The 24,381-nt window shown below is 38.0% G+C and overlaps 9 protein-coding genes across 9 annotated transcripts; 4 read left to right on the plus strand and 5 right to left on the minus strand.

The window, feature by feature from the left end:
* Positions 1 to 2,658: 2,658 nt before the first annotated feature.
* RO3G_11297 (uncharacterized protein) lies at positions 2,659 to 3,925 on the plus strand (the record flags this gene model as incomplete). The annotated part of the gene is made up of 3 exons (XM_067665881.1): positions 2,659 to 3,035; positions 3,088 to 3,699; positions 3,754 to 3,925. 3 exons carry the CDS (start codon positions 2,659 to 2,661, stop codon positions 3,923 to 3,925), a joined length of 1,161 nt encoding a protein of 386 aa, XP_067521982.1.
* A 3,336-nt stretch (positions 3,926 to 7,261) lies between these two features.
* On the plus strand, positions 7,262 to 7,807 carry RO3G_11298 (uncharacterized protein; the record flags this gene model as incomplete). Its single annotated transcript, XM_067665882.1, has 1 exon — positions 7,262 to 7,807. The coding sequence occupies one exon, from the start codon at positions 7,262 to 7,264 to the stop codon at positions 7,805 to 7,807; it is 546 nt and encodes a 181-aa protein (XP_067521983.1).
* Positions 7,808 to 10,477: 2,670 nt separating this feature from the next.
* Positions 10,478 to 11,287, minus strand: RO3G_11299 (uncharacterized protein; the record flags this gene model as incomplete). The annotated part of the gene is made up of 4 exons (XM_067665883.1): positions 10,478 to 10,704; positions 10,762 to 10,824; positions 10,926 to 10,968; positions 11,024 to 11,287. 4 exons carry the CDS (start codon positions 11,285 to 11,287, stop codon positions 10,478 to 10,480), a joined length of 597 nt encoding a protein of 198 aa, XP_067521984.1.
* Positions 11,288 to 12,624: 1,337 nt separating this feature from the next.
* RO3G_11300 (uncharacterized protein) lies at positions 12,625 to 12,998 on the plus strand (the record flags this gene model as incomplete). Its single annotated transcript, XM_067665884.1, has 2 exons — positions 12,625 to 12,804; positions 12,849 to 12,998. The coding sequence occupies 2 exons, from the start codon at positions 12,625 to 12,627 to the stop codon at positions 12,996 to 12,998; spliced, it is 330 nt and encodes a 109-aa protein (XP_067521985.1).
* Positions 12,999 to 14,497: 1,499 nt separating this feature from the next.
* Positions 14,498 to 15,464, minus strand: RO3G_11301 (60S ribosomal protein eL20; the record flags this gene model as incomplete). The annotated part of the gene is made up of 5 exons (XM_067665885.1): positions 14,498 to 14,706; positions 14,766 to 14,895; positions 14,943 to 15,107; positions 15,159 to 15,173; positions 15,453 to 15,464. 5 exons carry the CDS (start codon positions 15,462 to 15,464, stop codon positions 14,498 to 14,500), a joined length of 531 nt encoding a protein of 176 aa, XP_067521986.1.
* A 181-nt stretch (positions 15,465 to 15,645) lies between these two features.
* Positions 15,646 to 17,895, plus strand: RO3G_11302 (uncharacterized protein; the record flags this gene model as incomplete). Its single annotated transcript, XM_067665886.1, has 4 exons — positions 15,646 to 15,752; positions 15,796 to 16,366; positions 16,420 to 16,888; positions 16,943 to 17,895. 4 exons carry the CDS (start codon positions 15,646 to 15,648, stop codon positions 17,893 to 17,895), a joined length of 2,100 nt encoding a protein of 699 aa, XP_067521987.1.
* Positions 17,896 to 17,945: 50 nt separating this feature from the next.
* Positions 17,946 to 18,867, minus strand: RO3G_11303 (uncharacterized protein; the record flags this gene model as incomplete). The annotated part of the gene is made up of 3 exons (XM_067665887.1): positions 17,946 to 18,326; positions 18,373 to 18,698; positions 18,750 to 18,867. 3 exons carry the CDS (start codon positions 18,865 to 18,867, stop codon positions 17,946 to 17,948), a joined length of 825 nt encoding a protein of 274 aa, XP_067521988.1.
* Positions 18,868 to 19,242: 375 nt separating this feature from the next.
* RO3G_11304 (uncharacterized protein) lies at positions 19,243 to 20,483 on the minus strand (the record flags this gene model as incomplete). The annotated part of the gene is made up of 2 exons (XM_067665888.1): positions 19,243 to 20,025; positions 20,073 to 20,483. 2 exons carry the CDS (start codon positions 20,481 to 20,483, stop codon positions 19,243 to 19,245), a joined length of 1,194 nt encoding a protein of 397 aa, XP_067521989.1.
* Positions 20,484 to 23,770: 3,287 nt separating this feature from the next.
* RO3G_11305 (uncharacterized protein) lies at positions 23,771 to 24,192 on the minus strand (the record flags this gene model as incomplete). The annotated part of the gene is made up of 3 exons (XM_067665889.1): positions 23,771 to 23,912; positions 23,963 to 24,081; positions 24,130 to 24,192. The coding sequence occupies 3 exons, from the start codon at positions 24,190 to 24,192 to the stop codon at positions 23,771 to 23,773; spliced, it is 324 nt and encodes a 107-aa protein (XP_067521990.1).
* Between the last annotated feature and the right edge of the window lie 189 nt (positions 24,193 to 24,381).

Genomic DNA, 24,381 nt, shown 5'->3' on the forward strand with positions numbered 1-24,381 from the left:
TGGTAATTGATGAAGGTTACAATGCTAAATATGCTGTGCTGCTAACTGGAATCAAGGTTCGAACGGCCCAAAGTTATCTGAAGATGTATAACAATGATGCAGAGAGACGTCTATCTGGCACATACAGTAACCCTCGTGGGAGACCACTTTGTAAATGAAATGAGTTTCACTCAGGAGTTTTGACAAAATTTATTGGAAATAATAGTACAGTTATTTCTCAGTGATTTGAAAAAAGCGCTGTACAATGAATTGGATGGTTTAAAGATCTCAATCTCAACAGTGCACCCGTCATTTGGTACAAAGCTGTCATATCACCTTGAAAAAGCTGGAAAAAAATACCAGTTGCAGAATGTTTAGATCGACTTGTTGCTCTTTGTAGATCAAAGGTTGAAGAGTGGACAGCAAACACCGGATTCAGATTTCTCGAAGAATCATGTTTTTGTCGATGAGGCTGGTTTTAATTTACATATTCAACGAAATCGTGGTCGCTCTGAAAAGTAGCAACCAGCAAAGGGAGTTGCTCCAGCCGGAAGAGGTGTTTCATTTGCTCTCTTGGAAGCAATTTCAAAATACTGTATTCTATATATTACAGTGAGAAAAACTTCAAGCAGCTTCAGGGTCCAAGAAAAGAAAAACCGATGGTAAAGTTAGGAAAAAAAATGGCCGCATTGGAAAAAGCGAAACATTATCTGCAATATCTTTTAAATGTGATGGACATGTTGGACAGGAACAAGATGAAAAGTTATTACATCGTAATGGATAATGCTCCAATACATACACTGCGGCCGTTTGAGACTTGATTGAAGCAAGAGGCTATAAGTGTCTATATTCGCCACCGTGTTCACCATTTTTAAATCTCATCAAAAACTTCTAGTCAAAGGTTAAAGCTAGAGTTCAAAAAACTCCTTTGAGAGCCAATAGTAATCTGATAAATCGAATTCATGAGTCTGAGATACGAGTGAAAGAATCAAAAACTTCGTATCACTTGTAAGTTACAATTAGCTTGCAAGAGTTTTTGAGTGCCCTTTATATTCAAGTGTTCCACTTAGAAAGATTTCTGACATCTATTTTCTCGGGCTGAAAACTTATTTGTATTGAATATGGATCGTGTTCTGTCACTAAAAGTAGTATTTTAGTTGTGCTAGATGCACCAGTAGTTTACATAGATTACTGATACATTAATTATCTGTTAGTTTAAGCATAAAAAACTCTTAATGTATTTACAAATCAATTATTTTAGTTAATAAATAATTACTTTGTGTGATATTATTCATGTTATTCAGTGTCTAATCTGTATTTTTCAAATCCTTCCTCAATATACATCTTGAAATCACTATCCACTATTCAAAAAACAATTATTAAATTGGTTAGTTGAAGATCATATATGGCAGAGTGTTTCAAATATATACCAAAGCATTTTTGAGATTTGCTTAATTTCAATTGGAAAAATGTACTGTGTATCTTTCTCCTTATTTACCAGAACTTAATTCAATTGAACAGTTCTAGGCTATTGTAAAAACGCAAAGTCAAACGGGATAAACTTCATAATGCTGAAGCCCTTAGTACAAGAATTACTGATGCTAGCGACGCAGTTCTCTTACAGCATTTTGTGAACTAGCTTGGTGAATGCTTAAATAAACTACTCATATAAATACCTTAATGCGATGTTCATTTTATTTGGACCAAATTTCTAGTCAAAAAAGTGACCAATTCAAGTTAAAATTTGTGACCAAATTATTTTTAAACAAGTGATTACATAATCTCCCTCTTTTTAGCCAAGACAAACACAAAAAAAATGGGTAAATTTATTTAAGGTTTCGACTAACCTTTTCAAAAAAAAAATGCCCAGCTGACGGTGGAAGTACTGTAGTGTAGTTCTCTTCCTAAATAAGTATACTGAAAGTCATTGGCCAAACGTCCGGTATGCTCAAAATACCTAGATGTGGTTACTTTTTATGACAATAAAAAAAGTCAAAGGAATCTATTTACAAAAGTGATACGGATATTATCATACTTGAGCCTTTATTGTTACATTTCCTCATAAAAAATAGTCTCATTACTCTGTCTGAGAAGTCATGAACTTTTTTTATTTAGAGGGCGATCTTGCCGATCCCTATTTTTTTTTTAAATGAAGCGGAGTAACTAGAGAATAAAGGCACCTGAACCAATTTTTTTGCTGCCAGATATATACTGAAATCAACTCCACATATTTGAGGCAATAGTGATTTTTTTAAATGGCAAAAAAAAAAAAAAAAAATACCACATATAAAGCTAGAGAGAGTATAGTGTATCTTGCGTTGGAGCAATTACCAATTTTACATGTTCGGTGTTTACATTTTTTCATGCTAATATTCATTGCAATATGTTATATTTGAAACATTTTTAGTACAAGTTTTACAAAAAGATAGCACATCACATTTACAGGGTTCGGATGTATGTAAAATTAGAGTAACATTGAGTTAACACATATTTTCTTGTTCTCTTTTTGAACCGGGGTCATAGAAAACAAATTACTTACATATGATAAAACATTAATAAATCATCGTTATATTAATTGCAACAATTTCTGCTTATGAATAGTATAAAAGAAGCCCAGTGTTTTTTCTGAAGAATCTACAACCAAAAAGCCCAATCCTTTATTCGAATCAACTAAAAACAATGGTCCAATTCCTCTCTTTATCTTCTTCTGTCGCTGCTTTTTTCTTGCTCTCTCTCGGCGTGAACAACGTTGCTGGTGCTGCTACCAACAACTGTGTTGTCTCAGCCAGTGGCTCTGACGATACAAGCGCCATTACTGAGGCTTTCAAGAAATGTGCTAGTGGTGGTACTGTTACTTTCTCGAAGGGGTCTACCTACAACATCAAGGATAGTGTCACAATCGAAGGTCTCAAGAATGTCAACATCAACTTTGCCGGTACTCTCAACTTGCCCGCCCGTAGCTCCTCTTTCAAAAATGGAGATCATTATATCCAGATCAAGGGTGAAAATGTAAACATGTACGGTGGTGGAACGATCAATGGTAACGGTCAAGCTTGGTAAGTTGTACTATGATTGAATTCATTTCCATCATTCATACTTTATCCATAGGTATGATGCTGAAGATCACACTGCCCCTACCGTCCTTCGTTTTGCTTTAACTGATTCCAAGGTATCTGGCATCAAGATTGTCAATGCGCCCAGAGCCCATCTTGGTGTGACCAATTGTGAAAACTTTGTCCTTGACAACATTACGCTCAAAACTGCCTCTACCAGCAGCAAGCTAGCCAAGAACACGGACGCCTTGGATGTCTCTTCTTCATCTGGCATCGTCTTTCAAAACTCAGAGCTGACTGTGGGCGATGATTGTCTTGCTATCAACGGCGGAGTTACCAACATTACTTTATCCAAAATCACTTGTAATGGTGGCCACGGCTTTAGTGTAGGATCTCTTGGTAAGGGCGGCAAGTCCGAAACTGTCAAAACTGTTCGTATCCGTGACAGTGTATGCAATAACTGCCAAAACGGTGTCAGAATCAAGACTTGGCCTGGTGGAAAAGGTGCTGTCTCTGATGTTGAATACAGCAACATTAAATTAAACAATGTTGATAACCCTATTCTTATCACTACACATTACTGTGATCAAAACCAACAAAGCTACTGCAATGGTAATGATGGTAGCTCTTTGTCTATTAGCGATGTTACTATTAGTGATGTTACTGGGTAAGGGTCATCTTTATGAAGCCCTAAAATGAAAGCTTATATCATTTATAATAGATCCGTTTCTTCAGCTGGTAACCCTGTCTTTAGTGTCAATTGTTCAAAAAATACCCCTTGTACCGGTTTTAGTGTTTCTGGTGTCGATATCACCAAGTCTTCCAAGACCAAGAGCAATGTCTGTACCAACTTGAGTGGCTCTGACAAGATCTCTCTTTGCTCTTCTTCTTAAGATATACGTTCTAAGCGAAAGTATGCATGTCCTTTGTATTTAGATTATTTCTGAAATAAAATAAAGCAAAATAAATATAAAGCTTCTGGTCAATTGGAAAATTGCTAAATAAAAAGAAATAAGCAGTTGAGAAGGTAGTTCAATCTTCATTAGAGAAGGATCCACTAGCAAGGTAGCATACATATATATTATTGGATAAGTGAATAATTGAAGAGCATATTGTTTATGGTGAGTATGTATGAAAGTAGATTTTAAGGAAAATCCAACTTATTTGATTCCTTTACTTTTATATACAATATGTGCAAAGCAAACGAAATAAGTCAGCGGAATGAATAACATACTAATTTGTCGATTGATCTTCGATTTTGGAAAGGAATGTCACTTTAACAGCTGGATATTAAAAGGAAACAATACATCCTTTCTCTTGGACTCTTTAGTTTTCCCTAGTTTGAATATAATCTTGACCTTCCTCACTTTTTAAATGGTCTTCCCTCTTTTGTTTATCAGCAAATTTACAAGTGATAATAAAGACTACCAGCACATTTCGGTGCAGCTACAAGAGTCGTAAAATCCTATTTTAAAAGAAAAACCGCAAATTTAGATTTAGTTTCTGGTACTACTTTCTGAAACGTCGTAAGAATCGACAGAGGCTACCCTGAACACTTTTGAAACCAAATACATCATCCATTTTCATTAAGCTCTTATATTTAATTTCATCTTTTAAAACTATGCTGCTGCCTTTGACTCTCACAGAATAAAAAGCTCAAAAGAAGCCTTGATAGAGTAAAATAGTGAGTTGTATTTTTTTTTCATAAGCCTGGTTTAGTGAATGATTTCTTAGCTAACTGAAACAGTTTAACACAAATCTTTTATAGTAAGCATGTTGATTTTAGTCACTTACGTTTAATGGCAATATTTTATTATCAACTTTGGCATTGCAGCATTTACACTTCGTTTACCTTATTTATAGAATGCTAGCTTATGCGCTGAAGTTCATACCATAACTTTTCAAGCAGTACTGACCGAGGATCTTTGCAAGCACGCTGAGCTTTGATCAAAATAAATAACCCTTTGGATCACTCAGTGTTTTTCATTTTGAACAATAATGATGTGGCTAATTAGACTTATACTGAGATCATGTAGACCATTGTTTATTCGAATCGTATCCAGTAATTTGGTGTTGATTTACTTCTAGCTGACCCATTATGAACTATGACATTACTTGGCATCTTTTGAGCATTTTCAACGCAGGGTATCTTTCTAGCATGGATATGAATACTTATCTAGTAATTTGCATTATCTGGACACAAGTATATATCTAGTACAAAAAGCAGCATTTAGCGATATAGAAAAACGATGTGATTCTTTGAAAATAGTGTATAGGGTTATGATGGACATATCCTTGATATATTTTTGATAATGATAAATAAACCTTACAAGAAGCTCTGTTTCTAAGAATGAAAAAGAATTTACAAAAAGCATTTTAGCTTATCCATATAAGTTGGACTTTGTGGAAAACACGGTGCTGCTATATCTCCTTATCAATAAAGAATATAAAGCAAAATTCATTATGAGAAAATAATAGCAAGTAATAAATCGAACATCTCGTTTCAAGAACTACTAGATATAATTTATTTTAAATTAAGGAAAAGGAATTTAATAGAAAATAACCATAAAATAATAGTAGGTGATAAGAAAAAACAGTTTGTAGCGATTTTATTTTTAGCTTTTATTCTCTGTTCTCTCATCCGCACTTTCTTCAACGTTTGGCTCTTTCCATTATAGCTTGATGAGATACTTGCTTATAGGCAATAATATGGCTATCTATCTAGAAGCTGTATCTCAAAAACAACATGGCCAAGCCTTGGACTGTATTTCGAATGATAACTCTCTATAGTACTTTGTTTTACGTTCTCATGCACATCCATGATAGTAGACATGGCCTTGATGTTTATTTGTTGCTTATTGCTTATATAATTTTCATTTATGAAAATTGTATAAGTTGCCAAGCATTTGTAATGAAACACACTTCTCTGTGTATAAAAATAATACAAGTATCTTTACTGGACAAATATGCCTATTTATGGTACTTTTAACATTTATGAATGTTAGTGTACGTCCAAGACTGAATCACATTGCTAGTTTCACATATAACTTTGGAAAACAGACGAATAAAAGTGAGCAGATAGACAAGTCAATAAATTCTAGCCTTTCTAGGCTCGATCGCAGTCTTTCCTTTTAACTTTAAAGTAACATTAAGAAGAAAAGAAAAAAGATAGCGATACCTGACAGTCAAAACGGTAAAACAGTGAACATTCTGGGACAAATTGTACACTTTAACCGAAAAAAATAATCATTCAATCGCTTACAGACAGAGTGCTTTTGATAAAGAAGATTATGTTAAACAAAAAAAAAAAAAAAAGGATACATCAGGCACCCTACATGAAGTTGATGAGTAAAAGTAAGTATGAGGTTAAAATGATTTCAAGCCATATGCTTCTTCATTTCATTAAAATATATCTATAGGAAAAGAATGGTAAGGAAAGCTCAATAAAAACAAGCAACTAAAAAGTTCCGTAATACAGTCAATTAATCTATTTAGTTGCAAATGCAGTAACACGCAATGGTGTATATGTGTGCGTGTGAAATTTAAAAAAGACTTTACTTTGTTTTACAACATTTGAATGTGTTACATAAGTTGAACAAAAATTAAAATATATGTGGTTATGTAAGCTAAGCACAACGTTCACCTTTTTTTTAAATTTGAACAAAATGAAAAATGATTATCCTGAATCTAATTTTTCCTATTCTTACGTAAAGTAAAAGTACAGTGTACAGTTTCCCGTGCGGGAATGATTCGAATAGATCGTCAACTGTTACCTACCTAGTATTCCCTGTATAGGGATCATGATCAAGACTATTCCTTTTATTCAATCCTAACTAACTCCTTCAAACTTTTTGTTAAATAAATCCTTTTGTTCTTATGAAAGGCTTGAGTCAGATTACAAAACATATGGTCTGGTGAAAGTATTAGGATACTCATCAATTGCAACCACTTTTATTACTCCTATATTATGTGTTTAAAACCTTGTATCATTACAAAGCGATTGTTACACATATGGTATTATGATATCACTCTCCTTCCCGTTGATCAAATTGATTTTCCTATATCACATTTGGCTTATAATTCTCAAATCTATCAGTATCTAATTCACACATACACAAATAACGCGGGAATGTACGAACAGATGTACTTACTGAACAAGTATAAATACACCACAATTCTTTTTTTTTTCTTATCTCAACAAGTCGACTTACAAGACCGTCCAATAAAACATGCTTCTCAAGTACTTTAGCTTCTTTCTTCTCTGTGCCCTTGGAATTTTTGCTGCTGACAATCGCGGCCACTATACTATTCCTGGATTGGGTAAAAGAAAACAGGAGATCTTGAACAACGGTGGTGGTGTTTGGGACCTTGCGATCGCAATGCTTGAAACCGACGACTTGAATACGGATTACGCCTATGGTGACAGAAAGACGGACGATTCGGCCAACTTTGGTATCTTTAAGCAAAACTGGTTCATGCTTCGTACCTCTACTTCTCAATTCAAGGGACAATCGACTGCCGAATGGAACCATGGTGCTGTGCTTAACAAGGACCTGAGAGCGGATATCAAAGCCAGACAAGAATCTCAAAACTTCTATGGTGCTGATAAATGGTTTGGAGGTCACAGAGATGGTGAAACCGGCTTAAACAATCCCCAAACGGCAGATATCAACAGGTATAAGGATGCTGTCAATTGGATTCATGATCAACTCGCTAGTGATCAAAAGTATCTGACTGATGACACCCGATTCTGGGTCGATGTCACGCCTATTTAAATGGTGGTTGATGCTTTTATTTCTCTCGATCTCGAAATTATGTGTCTGTGTTATTTAACTCTTTAAATAAATTTGAGACATTATGAGCTTATATTTACATTAGGTCATTATTCATTAAATATGTTTCTTTTTTATTTTTTTTTCTTTTACTTGTTGATCTAAAGCAAACCAATTTGTACCTCAAGAAAACGTCATACAAGAGAAGGGAAATAGTGTGTATGAACAGCCAGTGAAACAAGAAACAAACATCAAGGCTATGTCTACTATCATGGATGTTCATGAGAACGTGAAACAAATTACACATTAAAGTCACAACAAAGTACTATAGAGTGTTATCATTCGAAATACAGTCCAAGACTTGACCTTGTTGTTTTTGAGATACAGCTTCTAGATAGATAGCCATATTATTGCCTATAAGCAAGCATCTCATCAAGCTTCTCCGCTCTCAGTCATCTTGATTCTACACTATTAAGGCTATTTGAAGACGAAGACGAAAAGAAATGGGCCTTGATAATTAATATCATCTTTATTTTTACATCCTTTCTTTTTTTTTAACATATGCCTCAAGTTAAATCAGTTTCTTTCATACTTATACCACACCAAGTTGAACAAAAATCTTGTTTATGCTTTAAACCTTTTTAATGTAAAGGTTTAAAATTTTACAGTATTTTAATCTAAAATAGAATCGTTTGGTCGATTATCTTTTTATTAAAATAATGTGAAATGTTTATTACAAGTAGGATGCGCGTGCCTCTGAAGATAAGGCTACTGCTATCAAGATTTCTGAACAAGAATATGGTAATCTTGTATGACAAGTGAAGAAGCAAAAGACAGTGGTTTTAGAGGGAAATACTGAGTTGGCAAAGTTAGTTGATGAGCTAAATATTACTTGAGGATAGATATCATCTAGTCACTTCTGTCATAATCTGCATCCTAGAGACCTATTCTTATTTGACGCCCTTGAGAGAATGAAGGATTCCGCATTTTACCCGAGATTGAACATGAACAGATGTGAGGCTGGATTCCTTGGGACATTTGATCGCATGAAATAAATAATCATTTAGGTTTCAATTGAAGGATAGAATAGAAACCTTTTTTCCCTAAAAAATAAAAGTGAAACAAAAGATTCCTTTTTGGAAAAGAAGCATTTGATGACCCGATATAGCATTTGATAAAAAAAAAAAAGCCCATGGTATCCTTTGAACGCTATCCTCAGGATAGATTCACACCTGCAATAAATGTTTTAATGAAGAGCAATAGATCCATGTGTTCTAAATGGAATCTTGGCAAAAGCTTTTGATCCTCATTGGGACCAAAAGAATCGTAAGAGGAGAGCAAAAATGGAATGTACATTTTGATTTACAATAGCGCGCAATTTATCTTTACACCGTGTAACCCATGGGCAAAACACAAGCCCAACTGAAACAGCGTGTTTTTTTTTTTCTTTCTTTACTGGAATCCTGTATTATCCAGAAACTCTAAAGTGACCAATCCAAGAAATGGAGTGATGCAGCATATGCTTTATTCCCATTCCATGGATTTTGTTTATTTGTAAATGAATTTTGTCCTGTGCTTTCTTTTGTCATTCATTGTTACTATCCTATCACACTAAAGTAAAAGAGCAAAGCATCCTATTAGCTGTAAATCACATTGATCACTATTTAATATTAATGCAATCATGGCGTACAAAAAGGTCATGAAAGCTTTATGTTTTATTGACAAGAGTGGATTTTCTTGAATTTCTTGTGACCACTCAAGGAAATGGCTGAGATGGAAAAAGTGATGATCACACATTCAATTGCAAAGAATAAAACTAGGATTGTGATCAAGCGCTGATCACTCAAACTTGACATTGGCTTAAAAGACTCGATTGTATGTGTGTCATCTGTCACCTACTATATATAATTAGTACTGCAAATAAACAAGAGTAGCATTCTTTCCCATTCAAGATAAATTATATGACTCGAATTATAAATAAATCAATTAAATAAGCGTGCTTTACTGACACTGTTTTTGGAATTAATTTAAAAAAGCTGAGGAAGCGCCGGCTGTGGAAATTACATTAGAAAAAGAGCAAAAAAAAAAAAAAAAAAAAAAAAAAAAAAAAAAAAAAAAACCTTCAAAAGACGATAAAATTGAATAGTCCAATCTTGTACGCCTTCATTTTAGTTTTCATAGCATTGAGATATTGACCTAAAGGCGTTGTATTCTTATTTTCTAAAGCATCAGCTACTATAAAGATATGACCTGCTCCTTTGAACCTTTATTCTAGGGTGTTGTTTGACCGCCCTGAAATAGGATAGACGTCTCAAGCTAACATTGTATTCTACCGTATTCAGTCGACCTATTTATCTGAGAGAATGAACGAAATGAAAAAAAAAGAGAAATCCTTGTCGACTAATCACAGGCCTAAAGGGTCAACAAGTAGGAATTCATGTAGTCGCACCCTTTCTCAGGTTTCTTTTTTGAATGTCACACAATCTCTTTATTGTCTGCTCATCCATTCTGACGAATCAAAACTCACCTTCTGATCTCTAGGCGTGTACATGGGCTGTCTGAACTCTTGCGTGCAGGGTTGTTTAATAAATAAAAAAAAAGAAAGAATGTCACATCATGCGTTTTATACAGAAAATAAAAATTGGAGAAAAACATGCAGGAGGTATTTTCTAGCTATTCTTTGGCTGTTCTTGGTTCTTGTGATAGCGGCTTTTGAGCAGCGTATGCCAACATTCTTGGTTCCCAACCTTCTTCTAAAAGCCCTTCAACATAGTCATCAATCAACGATTCATATTCTTCTGGGTCATCTACCAATTTGTTTGCCAAAAGCGGCTTTAAGGCAAGCACTGCCAGTTTCCAATTCCCGAGCATTTCTCTAGCAAGCGAGCTTAAAGGTTGTTCTGTTATGACTTTTAGATATTGTCAAATGCGTTCTTTTTAAATGAATGCTGACTTACTGTATTGTAAAGACCTCTCTTGTGTTTCGATCAAGTCAAAATTCTGTTGTTGCAACATCGTGCCTAATTTAGTCGAAATACACGGGTCTTTGTTATTTTCTTTTAATATGTCATAAACTACTTAATGTAAGTGATCCTGTGGTTATTATTATCAAAGAGTTTACATTGTTGATTCACTGTTCTCACAATTGAAACTTGATCATCTTCCTATACATACATCATTTAGATGAGAAAAGCAGGATATAAAAAAAAACAAACTTACTGGAAATTTGGATTCCATGAGTTCAACAAATCCACCTGGTTTTAAAACACGATATATTTCTTTAATGACGAATGGCCATTCGTCTATAAGGAAAGCGGTCAACATGATACGCATATTCACAAAATCAAACGTGTTATCATGAAACGGCAGACCGTGCAAGATGTTGTGTAATTGAAATTTGACATTTTCAGGTCGAATGGTCGTTGGAAACATGTCTGCCATGTCAAGCCCAATAAATTTGAATTCTGGATATTCCACTGCCATTTCCTATCGTTCCGTCAGTACACAATCAACCTTGTCTGCCTTCATCTTACCAACACCCAGCATCCTGTTCCACAGCCAAGGTCAAGTACAGTGGCGTTTTTGGGTAACGATGAATGAATGGAGTCTAAAATATTTTTACTGATACAAAATGTTAACAAAACAAATAAAAAAAGAGGGAAAGAATTACCCATCAAATACAGCTTTTAATGCGAAATGTTGCTATTTATAATAAATGAGTGATGAGTGCTGTGTGTGCTATCCTATTTCTTTACTGAATTCAATCTATCTTGTTCTATTTCATCTTTTGGTAAAATATAAGCACTTGATTCATTATGATATTGTCTCCCATCAATAGTCACTGAAGTTGTCGTATTTGAGGATGTGTTTGCTGAATGATTGGCTGATGTCGTATTTACACTTTTTCTTCTCAGAGAATTCTGTCTGGTAGAACGATGGTATTTGGATTGTTTCGCTCCCATGAAAGAAAAAGAGAAGAAAAGGAAAAAATGTGAAAGGGTAGGATTATCATTAATAGGAAATAGATGTGATACATGACACAAGAAAGTATTCCAATGATAATGGATGGTCAGACATTAAATGTCATTTTGTAATGCCTTCTTATTGGTGACTTGATTTATCGTCGTCTACAAACTGACCAGACCACGTTTTCACCCCTTAATTGTAAGTTTATAACTCAGTTCCTCCTAAACCTAACGTGGTTTTGTGGCTTTTTTATATCATTTGTCATCTAAAACACAAGGTTTACGTCAATCAATATGAATGTGTATATCAATCATAAGATAAAAAGTTTAGGCCAACAATGATTACCAGAAATATAAATAGACTTTTTTTTTTCTTTTTTGTACACATCAAAGTTAGACAAGACCCATCAACAGACCGACTGTACGGAGAAAGCACTCTTGTCTGACGAAAACAAAAAGACATTTACAAGTAGAGTCTACGCTTTATTCTGAAACTATTACTGTACTTTTGAGAAAAAAAAATTTTTTTTCGTGCAAGAGTAATAATGAGTACATGTAAAAAAAATAAAACAAATGACAATAGATAGTATATCAAGAATATGAAACTTACCAATCACTCGAAATCTACATTCAATGATAAAAGGTGCAACAACTGAATCTTAATAAACAAAGTACCAACTTTTTAAGGTCAAGGTTACCAAAGTGCATCCAAGGTAACACAGCGAGAGTTGTATTGGATAATGACAAGGGTTTAGGTAAAACCGATCGTTCTTCATGCTCTTCAGGCTTTTGTCTTCTTCTAATCAAGCCTCTTCTTCCAACCCCAGTTCATTGAAACCTCTCTCGTATGTCACCATGGAAGCAAAGGTTGCGAACAAGATGAATCCTATGGAGGCATGCTGTCAAACCCCGATAACGTTCACCATGTTCTTTAGCACCAAAGCTACTTTGCACAGTCACTTGGCCATGTTGATCTGTACATTCAAAAGAGCAAGTCAGCGAACCATTTTAATCACTGCTGATCAGTGTATGCAGGTAAACCATGACAAATCATTTTAGGATTATTTTGTCTTTGATAGGACGGTGGATTTGATATTTTCTTGAAAGTCTACGATGCTCACAAAAGGGACAGCACTGACTTGTTCGAAGCCTATCAAATACACCCCATATTTCTTCCACCTTCTGAATCCGACGCCCCCCACAGATGTTTGATATCCGGTGGCCCATAACAAAAACAGCATTGTTTCCACTTTACTTTTCAGTTTGGTGATCCTATCCTTGCTCGCGTTTCTGATTTCTAATGTACTCGGACAGTTTCAATAGCGATGCAAGAGATGCAACGACAAGGGATTGGTTGTAGTTCCAGCATGATACTTTTGTAACAATTCAGCCATCCATGCACAGTTTCCAAGGTAGTCTTCAAATTAGGTAGATCTTAAGATCGAGGATGTATAAGAGTATTTTTAGCAAAATGATTGGCATAAGCTCTGTCTATCTTCTATCCTTCCACTAAAGAGAATGGTTGAGCCTAATTGAGTTTGGGCCATTCACAAGTAGCATAGTAGAGGTATCTTTGAATGTATGTCTGCGAGCTGCTGCCTCGTCCATACCGTCACGACGATAGCGTATTAAGAATAACCACATCTCAAAAACGACTCCTTGTTAATGCAAGCAGCGATATAAAAATGAGCATCAGTTTGAAGCGCGCAGAGTCATACAAAGTTAGATAAGGAATAGACATGTACTATGGTAGCATGGATGATGTTGACGAAATCCTATGTAGATGTTCCTCAAGACCGTCTCTGGTGTCGGTCGCTTTTTTCTGTTTCAGTCTTTTTAAAAAACTCACTACCTATCCCACCTTTTTCTTTTTTGATTTGAACTCTTTTAAAAGATCATTTTGTCCAGGTGTTGATGTGTTCTGGAATTTTTGATGGCTGTTCTATTCGAAACATGTCAAGCACAGACAGCTGTCTATTCGGTCACCTTCGCTGGCTGTGTGCAAAAGACTAGAGATTGATTTCCGAAGGGATTTTTGCAGACGTTCTCTCCAAAGATTCGCTCTACTGCAAAATCGGTCGGTGTTTCACAGCATCAGACATCGGCCGTGCCTCTTTGAGGACGTTTGATCGTCTCCTTGTTTTGTCAGGGAAGCGCGTCGTGCGTCCAGGCGACAATCGGACTTTTAACGACTCGCTCTAAATTATGCAGAAGACCTGAGAAGAGACGGTGCGAAAAGGGTGAAAGAAGTCCTGGCTAAACCAAGCTGTGTTCGATTGTATGTCATGCCAACGGGTTCCCTCGTTTTACTTTTTTTAATATTATTCAAACGACAGTAAAGAAAGGCAAGACAAAGCTTAGAATAAAAAGTATTTTTAGACCTAAAATCTGTGGATCGATTTGAATAAAAGAAAAATAGCTCGCATCAAATGATAAAAATAGAATCTATCTAGTTCAAACGGACGGTTGGAGCTAGCTATGGTCATCTTCCTGGTCTTCCGATCGAGTAACTCACAACCAACGGATTGGATGAATCCATTGTCAGAAATGAGATGCAGACAACCACCTTTAAAGTAAGGTGAGGCATGCCGATATAGCATCGTGTTTGTTCAACAAACAAAAACAGAGAGAATGGAGCTGCGGTGAACTGAATGTCAAGACAGCTTTTACACATCATCAAAACGTTCATTAGAGTCTCAACCGGTTTACTTTATAAAAAAAATTGCATTTAATAAAAGGTGGTAGGTCTCTTGGCAATGAAGAGAGCGCGGTGCTTCTTGTCGGCCTTGACAACACGGTGAGGCAAGGGGAAAGCGAGCTTGGGTGTCAAGAGTTGTTTGATGTATTGACGACGAACGTCAGCATCCTTGACTTCAGCAACACGGATGATTTGAACGGATCTGAAACGAGCACGGTGACGGGCGGCCATGTCTTGGTCTATCCTAAAGTGAGTAAAAAAAAAAAAAAAAAAAAAAAAAAAAAAAAAGAAAACTTACAACAGGTGTCAACGGCTTCAACACGGCTCATGGCACGGTATTCCTTGTACATGTTGTGAGTACCAGATCGAGAGTCGTAACGGATCCAGATGCCAAAGTTCTTGATTTGCTCAGGACGCTTTTCGTGAATCTGTACAAAAGGTGAGTGGGGCATTGCTAAAACAAGAAAAAACTTACTTGGTTCAAAGCAACAATTTCACCAGCGGCCTTCTTGACCTTACGGAGCTTCTTCAAAAAGTACCAGAAACGAGACTTGGCAACGACATCGTTGGGAGCAAAGATTCTCATACGGTAAAGTTTGGGAGAAGCTTCAGTTTCAGAGGGGAGCTTACGTCCAACAACCTTTTTTAAACGTGTTAGTGTCTAACCTATGCTTTTGAAGCTTTATTTTACTTGATATTCCTTCAACTAAAAAAAAACAGAAAGATTAGTTTCACGTCATTTGCATTTTTTTTTTTGAAAGATGGATCCATGAGAACGGATGAGAAATGTTTTTTCCACTTTCAAAAATCAACTGGTGTCAACATGGCTCTATGCATTATTCTATACTTCTCCCAATGTCCACATGTAAATGTTTCATCCATGCATTGTCCATTTCAGGATAAGATATACATCCATTCGATCCATGCTGAATTACATGCCATCCATTCTCATCCATCCATCTATCCTTTCTTTTGAGTCACTTACTCTGCAAACCATATTGTCCTTCCGTTCAAATGATAAAGAGAGAGATCCAATCGTACCTTGGCCAACGCACTCAATTACTTTTTCCGGTTTCAAGGATACTCCCTTTCCTTCATCCCACACTCTCTGAAATAACAGTCACAATTTCTATTTTTGGGATCTCCCAAGACATTTCTTTCTCGCATCTCCCTCCATCATGTCAAGTTCTGCACTCATCGCTGCTAAAAAACGAGTTGAAAATTCGCTAAGAAAGTTTGAGATACCTACACAAGAGGATGCAGAAGAAGTGAAAGATGACAAGAGGTAAACAAGACCTGTCGTTGTGCCATCTAACGTCTTTTTCTAGCGGCACACTCTATTTATCACTGCTTCAATCCCGTTTGAATTGGGCCACTGCTGTCTTTGCAAAATATAAACCGGATAGCCATCAGCAGCCAAGGAGGGCCGTCACGACTCGTAAAAAGTGGCCCAACATGAAATACTTGGGTTCGTGTCGATTGCATGTCGGACCCCACTTGTTTGAGGACACGGCGTTTTATGAAGCGAGTCGGTCCGAGCGATGGACTGATATCGTCGCGGCGCATCAGCAGGGTGACAAGAAAAAGACGGTCAAGAGAGTAGAGAAGCGAGGGGCCGGCAAGGCCAAGGGTCCGCCGACGACGCAGGGCAGTGACCACAGTAGTCCTGTCAGCAGTACAGAAGAAACCACGGATCTCGAGAGCTCTCTGGCCAGCAGCAGTGAAGAAAGACCGACGACGGTGGCTCAGCCGGATGCTGCAGAACAAAACGAGGGTCAAGACGCAGAGTCTGAACGACTGGTGTGGACCGATATTGTGTTTGAACTGAAAGAGGTTCCGAGTGAACGTTATGTGTTTCCCAAGGAAAGTTTGATATCCATAGAGACTGAATCATCTCAGGTAAAAAAAAAAAAATAGAGGAGATGGTGTACGTGACTGAACCTTTTTTGAAGTTACGAGCGTCCTTTGCATTGCCACTGAATCCTGACATGGCAGATGGATTTTTTGATACACCTACAAACAAAATATTGAAATATGGAAGCCACTGTAATATGGAATATGTTCAACATATCTTGACGACAGAAAAGCAGGATGCGAAGCTGACGTACGATCGGTATGAGCCTGTAAACCTTCTCTTGTCCAACGTCAATGCAGAGATCACGGAAGGATTGAAAGCGGTGCTGGATGACCCAAAGGAAGTGAAAAAGAGACTGAGCCTGAAAGCGACGCTGTTTCCTCCAAAGCGATATATTCAGTACAGCAGCAATAGCAAAATGAATGAAATCGAGACCCTGCTGAACCGAATTCTGACCGTGCCAGACATTATCACAGGACCCATCATGGCAGAGAAAAAAAGAAACGAGATTCTGAACGCGATCAAGCTGGGCAAGCGCGAAAGAGACGAAAAGTTTGAAGCCGAATGTAAATCGAACCCTGACCAACCTATCCCCCTTACTGATGCATTTTAATGGATAGTGCCAAAGACAAAATTACCAGGTGTAAGAGATGAGAGCATGCTGCGATGTGCCTATTGTAGTACAAAATATACCACCATGTGGAGATCTGGCCCGGAGGGTCACGGCACGCTGTGCAACAGCTGCGGTCTTCAGTGGAAACGAGGCGAGATTTTGGAGGGAGCGAAGATGATTAGTTTGAGAAGAGAGCGAAGGATGCAGAGGGAGAAGAGAGACCGCGAGAGACAGGCCGAGGCGTTGGAAATGGAGAAAACAGAGAGGGAGAGCAAGAAGCAAAAGAGACAGGAACGGAGTGGGCCCGATACGTCCTTTTTGGACGTCGTCCGGGGAATGGATGGCATGAGTCATTTCGCGGCTCAGTTGATCCAGCAAAGACAAAACAAAAAGGCGGTGGCTGCCAGCCACGAGCTGGCTCAAAGCCTTCCGGCCTGTACGCTCGCCTCAAATCCGCCCCCTTCACTCTCTACCTCCCCCGCTCCTCTTTCGAGCATGCCAGCAGCCGTGTCCCCTGCCAGTACCCTATCTCAATCCGCCCAGTCTTATTCCCTCTATAGCGCCGGTGGCATTCCTCTGCCCACGCTATCCATTGACTTTGGCGGCGCTCTCGTGTTTTCCCATCCCAATTGTGGCATCACCCTGTTGGACAGCTTCTTTTCGATCCGACTGTGTAAAGACGGACATGAACAGACCATGGTTCAACTCGATAAAAAAGAATTGGCCGATGCCACGTTTAATGTGCTGAACGAAGGCGATCTCCAGAACCCAAGAGAGGTGCTCAAAATGACAATAGCAACAGAACCTAAAACGATCACTGCCTATGGAAACACGGCACTCATTGACCGCCAACACCCGATCACGGTTCGATTCCTAGAGAAACTGGATCCGAGTGGTGGGGCTGTCGTTCAAAGGATATTGCAACGATGGCTCATTACTTTTCCTCAACCGTCATCATGATTAAAAAAAGATTTCTACGTGTTTTTATTTAAAGATGATGCTATAAACAATTATTCCTTGTTTTCTTCTTCCTTCTTTTCTTCCTTGGTTTCTTCCTTGGTTTCTTCCTTGGTTTCTTCCTTGCTCTCTTCCTTGTTCTCTTCTTCCTTCTTTTCTTCTGACTTTTTATTGTTCTTGTTGAACTTTCCCTTCTTGTTTTGACCCTTGTGACTGTCTGTTCTCTTTCTCTTGTAGTTGTCATTTTGTGGTCTGAATGCATTGAACTGTCTGGGTTTCCACTGAGAAGGTTTGTCCTTGTATTCTTCAGCCTTCAATTTGTGGTATTCAGGTCTGTATAAGATGGTAAGCGTGTGACCGTCAAAGTCGACTTCCTTCAATTCAGCAATCTTCTTTGCTTGTTCAGGATTTTCAAATTCGACATAAGCAGTACCCTATTGTATATCAGTGGACTGTAAAAACGATAGAGCTTGTATTTACCTTGAACTTTCTGCCATCTTTCTTTAAACGAGTACAGAGCACCTTGGCCTTTTCATTAAAGAAATCATCAATTTTATCTTGAAGTTCAATCAACTTGTCAGCAGGCTTTTCAGCATCCACATCCACCAAAGGGAAACCCTTGACGTGAACCGAGCGAGAGACGTGATCTTGCTCGACCACTTGACCCTTTCTTCTGATATTCTTGCCTTCTTCATCAATTTCATACACATCACTTTCTTGCTCTCTAAGTGCCTTCAAGACAACATCCAGATCGGTTGTGATCATCTGTATTCTTTTGAAACCGGCAATAACGGAAAGTGGGATCCCTTTAGATGGTCAGTATCTCATCCTCTCTTTCTCTTTCTTTCTGTACTTACAGCCATTTTCTGCGTTGCTGTGAAGAGTCCACAAAAATTTGTCATAGGGCAAGTTGGAGTCAGAAAAGTAAAAGTTGAATTGTTTACGGATCTTTTCGTCGTCAGTTCTGGCAGCCATGGTAGCAATAGGAGTTGGGAAAGAAAAAAAAAAAAAAAAAAAAAAAAAAGTTTGTTTCTAAATTATGTCTTAATATGCCGACAGTGGCTTGTTGAAAAGAAACAAACGCGTCCAGTGATGCTTGAGATCGCTGTGACATAAGCCACAATCGCAAGAGGTGGTCCTCCAAGAATGAACATGAACGTGTTTTGACAAAATAGGTTATATTGAAAATGGAAAGACAAGTGACAAAAGGAGGCATGTCTACCTGTAACAAGAGTAGTAAAGAAAGAAAAACTTTTGCAGTGGTAAATGAACTCTGTCGATAATTTTCCGAGAGAGGATGAAGAAAAGAAAAGATGAGAAAAGAAGGTCTATAAATCCTATTTTATTCTATCATTGATTCTTTAATAGCTTTGGACGACCACGAGGTTTGTGCTGGACATCTCTACAGCCCATCTTACCGGTGGTGATACAACGACGACAGGGTCTCATCTCATCGCACCTCAAGTGAGATCGCTTGCAGTGATTACAGGCCTTGTCTACATTTTTCCCCTTCTTGAGCTGTGAGACCGATCGAGCCGTCTTCTTTTTCAGTCCCAGCTCCTCCTCGTCCTCGTCCTCCTCCGTCTCTTCATTTTCCTCAAACAGATCCTCGTCTTGGGTCAGAAAGGAAGCCAGACTGTCAGAGACCTTCATGGACTTTTTCAGATTGCTCGACAGGGACGACAGAGAAGAAGAAGAAGCCATGGTGCCCTTGAGGCTCGACGCACGCGATTTGGTCCTGGTCTTTTTGATCGCTGACAGGTTGGGTACTGATTTTTGATATTTACGGTAGGCCGAAAAGGGCACGGCAGGCGGCAGATTCTGGGCCGTGTCGCTCCAGTCGCGGTAGATTTCTGTGCTAAAGGAATCCAGCGAGACGGGCTTCTTGATCTTGATCATCAGCTTTTTGTCTCTGCTGGACGGATCGGCCACGTCGATGGTGTGATGAAACGGCCACTCGTCTCCTTCGCTGCTATTGTCCGAAAACATGTCTTCTTCCTCTTCGTCCTCACTGTCGGGAAAGGAAGGATGGGTCAAGAAGGCCTGCTGACAAAAGTCTGCTGGAGGTTCATTGTAAGGAAAGGCGGTGGAATATTTGAGTGAATCGATCTTTGCCACATGCGAATTCACGTCCTAGAACAGAGGTTAACGACACAAGACAGACAAGGCGAGAGACTTACGCTCAGGCTGACATAAGTACTGGTCAGCTCGGGCTGTTGGTTGGCGATGAAGGCGTCGACCGGGTCATGGTATAACCAACTGTAGCTTTCCTTTTGCTGATCCATCACGGTCTGCTGCAGAGCACTGTCATGATCAAATCCGAGTTGGACATCAGAGATCAGTGGACTCTTGAAGAGCGAGGATTGATAGGGATGGATCATGAATTGATCGGCTGTGGAAAGGGGTTGAAGATAAGTTAGATAGGCCTTGTTGTACGAGTCCAGGGTTTCGTAAATATTACTGACATTGTTACTGTTGTCGCTGTCGAGAGGTCGAATGGATGAGTAGCATATGTCTGATGTTTCATCGGAGCTCTCTGTCTCAGAGTCTCCTAAATGAATCAATTGTGAGTATAACATTGAAGTGTCCATATAAAGCAAAGTACTATCAAAGTAGGATTAAAAAAGAAGGAGGCTCTCGGCGATTAAAAAAGGGGGATAATAAATTACTAGGAAAAAAAAAAAAAAAAAAAAAAAAAAAAAAAAAAAAGAAAAAAAAAAAAAAAAAGGGAGAGAGAGAGAGGGGAGAGAGGAAACAGGGTAGATAAACTGAACAGTACCATTGGGGAATATACAAACAAGAAAGCATTCTTTGGGTAATGAAAGGTTCCAAATATGAAAAAAGACGGTTTCAAAAAGACCATCAACCCACCTCATTTTCAACCTTTTCCCTTTTATTTCCTATCCTTTTCTTCTCTCCCATCCACTCTTTTCCCCCTCGCCAACCACACGCGCACGCGTAAGAGAGCAAACGAATCGCGCGATAGGGACTAAACCGTTTCGGACGTGACACCACCTGTGGCTCACCTTTCAGAATGGCCCTCTGTTTCTCTTATTCCCTTCATGACGTTATGTTGTTCACTTTCATATCGAATCGGTGAATTCATAAAACTCCTAAAGAAGAATGCATAGCTCGTTCAATAACAAATGCATCCATATTTAAGTGAAAAAAAAATACACAGACCGGTCATTTGCCCTCAGATTTTTATGGTCGAGGATATTTTACAACTTCATTCCTTTCCCTCCCAACTGTTGTCAAGAAAGCTTTTATTTTACCCCAGGCTTTCGTCATACGATGGATTTCAATAACAACCACAGAGGGAAAAAAAAAGAGTGATCTGTAAAGTTCAGAGGGTGTCGTTGTCCTCTACCGCGTTGTGTCCATCAAGGTTTTATTGACATCAATCACATCAGAATCCTTCCTTGTTCGGTCCATAAGAACCCAGTCTTCCTTCTCACTGTCTCTTTCCCTGCCTTTTCTTCTTGATTCTCACACCTCCCCCTTGATTTCATCCATCAGACGCCAAGGTTTCTTTCCGAATCCCATAACCTGGGCCCCCCTTTTACTGTTTAAAAAATGTAACACATGGGGTTTTATCCCAACGCTCTTTCTCCACATCTCCCCTTATTTTTCTAAAGAGCAGTTACAGATCAAATCCTTTGGAGCATCTTTTTACAGAAACGTAATCATTGCCGAAAAGTGGAGAACGAATAAGATCATCATCACCGGTCGATACATGCTTAAAACGAAATCAGTTCAGGAAAGCAGTGAAGACCGGTAGAGAAAATGAACTTTAGGTGGAAGACAGTCTGGCCTGCATTTGTTGATGATGTTTGTAAAGGAAACAGGCGTGTGTGTGGATTGCTAAAGAACAGTCTGTTTCTCTTTTTGGCCCACCTTTCTTGTCAGCCAATCAATCCTGGGGTGGTTGTCTAAGAAATAGACAAATGCACTCCAAAGCTTTTTTTTTTTTTTTTTTTTTTTTTACTGCCATCATCACGTCTTTAATCATTCTTTACATTTCGACATTGGTCTCTTTCTCTTTTTTCTTTCTTTCAGTTGAGATGCTAATTCAAATATTTTAACTTGAATCATTACATTCCTTTGAAAAAAAAAAACAAAAACATGACAATCGTTAAACAAGCTTGAAGAATTCATTGGCGATCGCAATTCTTTTTTCTTTTTAATGCTCATTGTAGAAACCTTACTCTTTAGTGATTGTTCTTTTAAAATACTACAGTAATCATGAAACATGTCAGTGCTTGTTCTGAAAAAGGTGACAATGAGGATTGTACTAAATATGAATGTTCAAAAACAAGTGAAAACAAATATTGTAAAATGCTTGCTATTTCCCAGTACAGCAGTGAACATTTGTATACAAAAATGTACTCAATAAGAATGTAAACTGTCTTGTCTATCCTGGCTACATGGGCAAGTGGCTTGGTTTGGAAGAGCCATTGATGTGCATATCTGGTTTTCTAAGAAGAAAAGGGGATCTTGTGTGAGGTGTGTGTGTCTTTTTGGACATGTAAAGATCAAGTTATCAAAAGAGATATCCACCATAAAAATAATAGCATGACGGATAATGGAGATTTGGAACAAATCCTTTTATTATTGGCGTAGGATTCAACAAGCTGTGATCGAGGTAGTGAGTATACAAGAGTGATGCACTCTATCCGATTATCTCCAATAACAGCACAATCTTGACCGTAGAGAGAGCTTTTATCCACTGCAACTATCCCTGACTATTTCATTCTCGATCCAATCACATTGGCATCTCACCTCATCTTCAGAAAAGACCATCCTTAAACACAATATCTGTACCAAAGTAGAAAGAGCCTGTGTATGTCTTTATTCTATCTTTGATCATCACATTACGCATTCTATTACAATCAAAGTCAATTTACAGCCAGCAGTTATTCATACTGTGGAGTTTATCAAATTGAGAGAGAGAGGAAAAATAATGAAAGATAGGGAACAGAGGAAGATCATTTTGAAACTCTTTTAACAAGAGACAGAAAGAACGACAGCTTATTTAATAAATTATCAAATAAAGACGATTATGAAAGTGATCAGACAGAGTAAGGCTTATATCCTGAAGTAGTCAAAATTATTTAGTCATCAACGAACGTTGATGATTGTCACCGTCGCTTCAGTAAGCAAAAAAAAAAAAAAAAAAAAAAAAGACTTAAAGATAGGAAAGAATGAGAGTTGTTGAAATCAGAGGTACATTTCTGCTTAAAGAATGGATTCAAAGCTTTCAGTGAAAGGCTGCCGCATTCGTCTAGAGTATGGATAGACCAAGTCCTGAAGTCTGTTTTGGTTATAGAGATCGATGGCCTCAAGACAGGATTTTAGTAGAACAACAAAGATAAACCACTAGTTAGATCCTTGTTAAAGATATCTTTAGATACCATCTGAAAATGACATCATCATTGGAGACAATAAAACAATTGCCTCTTTGTCAATCTATCAATTCTTTTTGCAGCCTTGTACGTCATTTGCTTCATAAAGAAAAAAAAATCCGAGACCGCTGTCTGATAATCGACAAGAATAATAGCAAAAAAGTGCTCCTATTCCTTGGGTCTGACTTTAAGGAAATCGTTCATTTTCTTGAAAAAAAAAAAAAGGTGTACATACCTCTTCAACCTCTCTTCTCCCTTCCACCAATTGATTTATGCTACCTCTTTCAAAAGAGGTTTTTCGAACGAGCAAAATTTTTTTCAGACCTAAAAACCCCCGGATGTTTCTTTTGAGGAGTTTTATTTTACAGAAGAGATGATTTAGAAAGAAGCATTCTAGTCAAAAGATTCAAGATGAAAAAAGTTTAATATTAAATAGAGTTTTATTATAAATCAAATAGTAGTATTAGTATATCTTATGCAAAGAAACCTTGATGCCATGCACAACCAATAATAGCCAAAGAAATACCATAAAAGGTCAGTGTGTACATCAATCGAAGGAAGCGATGTTCATAACCAGCCTCAACAAAGAAATAAACAAACGCAAAGGCAACAAAGCTAGATAGAAAAACAGTCAGTCTCTTCCATCAGATCCCACGATGACTTACATCCAAGCCAGAATCATGACAGCCCTTGTCGATCCACGCGCAAAAGTATTTATCGTCAGAACAGAGAGAAGCATCAAGATCAGATCACGTAGCATGTCATGGGCACGATTCATACGATTCTAATAAAGTTAGAGACACAATCCAAAAGACACATCCAGTTGACTTACAAAGATACCAGCGCCCCAAGCAGGAGCAGCCAAGAATTTCTTTTTGTTGGTCCCGGCAGCCATGCCTGTTTCTTGATCGACTTCAGAAGTAGGAGCATTCGGGTTGGTGTTGGGCTGAACAACGTGAGATCCATCACCACCAAACGCGTTACGAATAAACCAAGTGAATCCCCAAAAGACCCAGAGTGTAGTGAACGCGATCCAGGTGACACGGACATGCCAGTCGTTCAGAAAATCCTGAACAGGAAGAAT

The sequence above is a fragment of the Rhizopus delemar genome, genomic scaffold (genome assembly GCF_000149305.1).
Source record: "Rhizopus delemar RA 99-880 supercont3.9 genomic scaffold, whole genome shotgun sequence".
In the NCBI taxonomy this organism is placed as follows: Eukaryota; Fungi; Mucoromycota; class Mucoromycetes; order Mucorales; family Rhizopodaceae; genus Rhizopus; species Rhizopus delemar.